Genomic DNA, 6,914 nt, shown 5'->3' on the forward strand with positions numbered 1-6,914 from the left:
TAAAATATCAACAAATATGACTTGTTTATTATCATTCGTTCTCCTTCGACCACACAATTCAACTTGAGGCAGCTGATTCTATAGTGGATTTTATAGAGATAACATGGTCATATGGACTGTGAAAGTGCTAAGCTCAAGTGACAGAAATATTCTAAAACAATAACCTAAATAGTTAGTTTAAACCAACTACAAGAATAGTTTGGCATATTATCATCTACACTTAGGGAGGAACAGAGCAGGATAAGATTGAATGAGGAATATGTGGATGTTCTTGTGGAGAAAAAGAAGGTGAATGATGAAGAGAATGATGAGGAAGATTTGGAGAAGGTGAATGGGGAAGATTTGGAGAAGGTGAATGTGTTGATTGAGGATCCGGTGAATGAGAATTGGTGAATGAGAATATTGAGGTATGTCTAATTCAAACATTTGGTATAATTTAAGCATTTTTTATAATTAATTCAAGCATTTTGTCTTTTATTTTTAGGATGTGGTGGATAAGTTGAATGATAAAGACAAGGATGGGCTTGTGGAGCTGAAGGATGAGGATGTGGATGAGAAGAAGAACGAGGATGAGGAGGAGAAAAAGAATGAGAATGTGGTGAATGAGGAAGTGGTGGTGCAAAAGGAAGACAAGAAGAAGAATGAAATATGTATAATTTAAGCATTTTGTCTAATTCGAGCATTTTGTCTAATTCAAGCATTTTGTCTAATTCGAGCATTTTTTCTAATTCAAGCATTTTGTCTAATTCAAGCGTTTTGTCTAATTCAAGTATGAAATTGATGATGTAGAGAAGGTGGATGTGAATAAGGATGTAGTGGAGAAGAAGGAAGATAAGAGGAACAATGAGATATGTATAATTTGAGAATTTTGTCTAATTAGAGCATTTGGTCTAATCAAGGATGGGATTGATGATGTGGAGAAGGTGGATGTGAATGAGGATGTGATGGAGAAGAAGTAAGATAAGCAGAAGAATGAGGTATGTATAATTCGAGCATTTTGTCTAATTCGAGTATTTTGTCTAATTCGAGCATTTGGTCTAAGTTGAGTATTTTGTCTAATTCAAGCATTTGGTCTAATTCAAGCATTTGGACTAATTCAAGCATTTTGTCTAATTCGAGCATTTTGTCTAATTCGAGAATTTTGTCTAATTCAAGCATTTGGTCTAATTCAAACATTTTGTCTAATTCAAGGATGTGAATGAGAAGGTGGAGGATGTGAATGATAAAGACAAGGTGGTGAATGAGAAGAAAGATGTGAATGATATAGACAAGGAAGACAAATAGAAGTTGGAGGATGATGTGTTTGTACAGAATTTGGGGAAGAAGGAGGATAAGCAGAAGGTGGCAGGCATAACCGTCTTAGCCTGATGATGTGTATCTGATTTAAGAAGAATTGTTCTTCTTTGTGGCATGCATAACCATCTTAGCCCGATGTTGTCCACTGTCTACACGGTCTACATGGAGATGTCATAATTTTGGATTAAATGTCATAATTTTGGATTAATTTTCTATTTCTTAAAATGTTGTTATTGATTGATTTATTAATTACCTATGTTCTTCTTTATTTTTTACTAAAAAGTACCTATGTTTTGATGTTTACTTATATGGTAGCTTTAAAAAATTATCAAGGTTACATAAATAAATACCTTTTTACATTATTATGTGGAAGTTTTAGTATTCAACTATTGTGTATTAAGTATAAATATGAATGGAAAACCGCCAAATCAATTACCAGGAATAGAGGATTACAAAAATGACTTTATACCTGTTATTTTGCAAAAAGGGAATTAAAATATTACAGTGAGCATCAAGATTACTACCTAAGAACTCTATTAGAACTTAGGATAAAATTATCTTCACCATCAATAGTGGAATTCAATCTTCCAGCAGCCCAACCATTGTTGATTGTATAGGCACCACATCGGGCTGAATCTCTAATTACACAGCTACCATTCACTTCTCTCTCAAATTCAGGTAGACCTTTTGCCTTTCTCTCGCTCCTCATCTTTCTATCCTCGTCTCTTTCCTTCCTCAGCCATTTCTCAACAGTTCTCTAAATAAATTAGACATATTAGAAATGAATTAGACATATTAGAAAATGAACACTTCATGTCTGTATATAAAGTTGAAAAAAAACTGACCATTAATGACAAGTTACTTTCTTTCTTAACTTCTTCCATTGGCAAAGCCAACTGCAACTCCCCACGAGCGACGTAAACCTAACCATATGGCACAAATTCAACATAAGAACACTTACCTGATTGTTAGGTGTAGAGATTAGATAATTGAGAAACATACAATGTGGGATGGCCAATCTTTTAGACAATCGAATGTATGAGTAGCATAAATAATCGATGCTCCTCTTTCTTCCCATTCCTTTTTAAGAAATTTCAGTAGATCAGCCCTTGCAAGAAAAACCTACATGAAAAGAATAAGATAATTACATTGGATAAACAGAAATGTTGATTTATTTGAAAAAGGAACTGACAAAGCTATACATACTACCTTATATGGTTTTAATAGACCTGCTAATCTGCACTCATCTTCTCTGTCCATCAGAAATATCTTGTGCATTCTCCATGACAGATCAATTACCAATACATACAGGAATCAATTAAGAAGTTTTGAGAGGTGCTTTATAAAGGATGGGATTTGGGAAAGAGATTCTAACAGTTATCAATTCAGCTCTTCTTTTAGGATTTGATCATAATACTCTAAATATCATCTTTCTCTGCACATATATGCATTTGTATAGCTACCCTAAAACCCGCAAAGGCAACCTCTTTTCTCCACTGAAAACAAACCAGAATTAAAGCCATATCATAATTTCATACAATCATAAGCATTATATAAATAGATTCATCAGATCTAAGCACTGAAAATTGACTAATATGTACATACTAATACTTCATGATTAAAGTTCATCATATCATAACAAAGTGATATGAAATATTGTTAGTTGCTATAGACATTTAAAACCAAATTAAGAGACATATATGTTAGCTCACCCCAATAAAATTAAGAAGATTGATTTTATTCATTCCTCAAGCTTGGAAAAGTATGTGAGTGATCTAAGTGTTGTTTTGGTATCAAGTTCTAATGTTGATCATAATTAACCAGGGAATACATGATGATCGATCTGAAATGAACAAAAAAAAAGAAATCTATGTCATGATCCAAATTCTCTATCTCCATAAACAACAAACAATCCTAACCTCAACCAAATCCATGTGGGTGTTATTAGATTAGTTTCAAAGAGAAAAGCCTTTTGTACTTTTCTCTCGTTTTCAGTATGAACGAGAGAAGATGAATTCTATTTTACTTTCATTTGGATTTAGCCTTGACCTCTTCCTAATTTTCATCTTTTTTAATCTCTTGAACTCCGCTAGTATCCAATAATAAAATGAGTTCACAAATTAATTTTGATCTTGAGGAGGATAGTGTGGAGGGTTCACCTATGGCAAATTTAGATGCAAATAAAGAAACGTGCATTGATTCCCAAGATCAAGCCTCCAAAACTGGTATTGGTAAACGAAAGAGATCATTAAAATCAAAGTGGTGACAGTATTTTGATATGCTTCTTAAAATAGAGGGAGAAGATTTGCGATGTAAATGTAAAGCATGTGGAATTACATACAAAGTTGATAGTAGCATAGGAATAGGTAATCTTCGCCGTCATATCCTTAATCAATGTTCTAGACAGAAAACTCGTGATATTGCTCAAGATTTGTTAGAACAAGGGGATAAAAGTCTTAATATTAGGTCTCAAAAGTTTAGTCAAGAAAGATTTAGAGAGTTGCTAATCTTAGCAATTGTGAGGCATGATTTATCATTTCAGTTTGTAGAATATGAGACAGTTAGATCAATATTTACCTATTTGGAACCTCAAGTCAATCATTTCACTAGAAATACTGCAATGACTGATATTCTCAAGATGCATAAAAATGAATGCAATAGGCTAGCTACAGAAATGCATTAATGCCCTGGAAAGATTTGTTTCACATCTGATTTGTGGACTTCAATGGAAAAGCTCAAAGAAGTCAATTAGAGCTCTATTTGGAAAAACCGAAAATTGACCGAGATACAAAATTTGATGTCCTCGCATTTTGGAAAGCTTACCAATTTAGGTATCCTGAACTTGCAAAAATGGCCAGAGATATCTTGAGTGTTCCAATTTCTACAGTTGCTTCAGAATCGACTTTTAGCACCGGTGGTAGGATACTTGACCAATATCGTAGTGCAATGAAGCCTGATGTTATTGAGACATTAGTTTGTTGTAGAGATTGGTTAGTTGGACAGAATGGTCAGTGACTCGTCTTTTTATTTTCATTTTAAAGTTATTTGTTCGATTTTTTGACTAATATTTTCTTTTTGTAGAAAATATTGAGGTGGAGTTGGTTGATTTGACTGAAAATATTATGAGTTTATTCATAAATGGGGACGATGCCTCAAATACTACTTAAACTTATTTCAAGGTTGGGCTCATACAAAAAGGTGTACAAAAAGAAGTGGAGTTTGAACTTGAAAATACTTTTGTGATAATTGAAGACTTTTTTTATAATGATATCATAAATTCGTTGTGTAATATTTATTTTGTGAAAATTTTGAATTTTCTAAACATAATTATTATGTTTATGCCAATTTTATTATTTTGTATTTAAATTAAAGTATTATTATTAAGCAAAAAACTTATTTCGGGTTAGTCGGGTTGGTCGGGTTGGTCTGGGTTCGGGTTCAGTTTTGTTGTTTTCAGGTTGGTTCAGGTTCGGGTCGAGTTCGGGTTAAAATTTTTGTTATAATGCACCTCCTTCAACCCGACTCGAACCCACCCGACCCACCTGAATTGACACCCCTACGCACATGTTTTATTGAACAAACGGAGCGGTCGCGGTCTTGGCAGCTGCTAATCTTGAACGAACGGAGTGTCGTGGCAAAGGATGCAGGAGCGGAAGCAGAGGGGATAGGGTTTGTGAGAGAGAGTCAGAACCCTAAAAATTGAAGATTAAAAATGAGGGTCAAATTAAGCATTTTATATACTATGAAAGACGCATATTACATATACGCGTACTATGTAATATGCGTACATTGAAAGACGCATATTACATAATAAGCGTATAAAAATATGCACCTTTCAATGTACACATATTACACGTAAGTATAATTCGCGTAAGTGTAATACGTGTAAGTGTAATTTGAGTAAGTGTAATTCGAGTAAGTGCAGTCACTGGGGCAAGACGGACATTTCGTAGGACAAAAAAGCCTTTCTTGTAAGATTTATTAGACGTTGTCCATTTTTGGAATTACATCATTATCAGGGCCATTTCGTCAAATTTCCCTCTAATGATGATATGTATGAACCCAACGTTCAATAATAACATATAATATATAATCAATAAAAACATATAATATATAAGAAAGTATTTTAATAAAAATTAATTATTTTTATGATAATTAATTGTTATTTTATTCGTTTATATTTAATAACAATTGTCTTTCTATAATTATATTTAAAACGAGGATGATCACTTATTTGGTTGGATATATATATTTATATATATATATATATATTTTTTACATTTTTATTAACATATATTTTTTAATATTCCCTTATATATAAGAATAACTCTCTTTTGGAGTAGACGTAGGTTCGAGCCGGGTTGAGCCGGCTCCTTAATTTTATTTTATTTTCATTTTTATTCATTATTTTATTTTATAAATCTAAAAAAGTTTAAATTCATGTTCATCATTGGTTAAATATATAATTTTTTTCATTATTTTATTCAACTCCATTCTAAAAAAAAATTAAACTCATTTTAATTTTTTCTAAACTTATCCTAACTGTAATTCCTAGGTTAATTAAAGTGGAATGCAGCATGTTTGATTTTTTTAATTAAAGTTATTTTTGTTTAAGTAACCCTATCTAACATAAATTAAACCATATCTAAATTTAACTCAAATCAAATTATCTTACCAAAATATTAGTTTAGTTTGAAGTTGGGTCAACAATATATGTTCACCCTAGGTAATTGCACAAGGATGAAATGTAAAGTCACATTAAATAGCATCACATAATTAACTGTGCTGGCATCAGATTTTTGTTCAAAAGTAACTTTTTATTTCAGAATTACGAAGAAAAGTTAGTAAAGTTAAACGTTAAGTAAAGTCAAATCCTAATCTATCCTATAGCTAACTTGATTGTGAGAGGGGTAATGAAAAAATAGTCATTGATAATTCATTTGTATCACAGTTAAAGAAATTTTCAAAATAATAATGACCTAAAATTGTAGAAGTGTCTAGATTTTGTCTTTAACATTCTCATGGGTCAAAACGTACAAAAAAAGATTTTCTATATGAATGATTTTTCAAGTAGGAACTTCAAAGCTCTTAAAAATGTATTTGGGGATAAATCATCACATAATCATATGATCGATCGATCAATTTCTATCATTTCTCTCCTACGGTCAATCTTAACTTCTTCTTGGTGAATAAACAGTAATATTAAATTTGAATGCCAAACGCTTTGTTTCAACCCTATTATAATAAATGCAATTAAATACCCTTTGTTTTTCTTCTTTTTTCAACATTTGAAAATATTAAATAAGATTAATAGACATCTCATGACTGTGCAATATCGATCCCAGTTTCATGATGGCTATGTTACACACGTCTTTTTTCTTTTTTCTTTTTTTGCAGGGCAGGCCAGCTAGAAAATGAATATACAAATAAAAATAAATATATATAGAAGAAAAAAGTTGATGAAACTCGCCCATGCAGTGGTTCAAAGTCTGAATGAGAAAAAAGCAAAATTACTAATGGGTCAAAACTTTCTCTGGAGCCTGTAATTATATCAAAAACTAGCTAGCTAGGTATTGTCGCTATTTTAAATATCATCCAATAACTTTGTTTTAAATTTT

At 31.8% G+C, this 6,914-nt stretch overlaps 1 protein-coding gene across 1 annotated transcript; it reads right to left on the reverse strand.

The window, feature by feature from the left end:
* Positions 1-1,705: 1,705 nt before the first annotated feature.
* Positions 1,706-2,574, reverse strand: LOC124943607 (ABC transporter I family member 20-like). Its single transcript, XM_047484090.1, has 4 exons — positions 2,506-2,574; positions 2,299-2,418; positions 2,142-2,219; positions 1,706-2,053 (listed from the first exon to the last, which is right to left on the reverse strand). Exons 1-4 carry the CDS (start codon positions 2,572-2,574, stop codon positions 1,817-1,819), a joined length of 504 nt encoding a protein of 167 aa, XP_047340046.1. The 3' UTR covers positions 1,706-1,816.
* Positions 2,575-6,914: the final 4,340 nt, after the last annotated feature.

Source organism: Impatiens glandulifera, chromosome 6 (assembly GCF_907164915.1).
Source record: "Impatiens glandulifera chromosome 6, dImpGla2.1, whole genome shotgun sequence".
In the NCBI taxonomy this organism is placed as follows: Eukaryota; Viridiplantae; Streptophyta; class Magnoliopsida; order Ericales; family Balsaminaceae; genus Impatiens; species Impatiens glandulifera.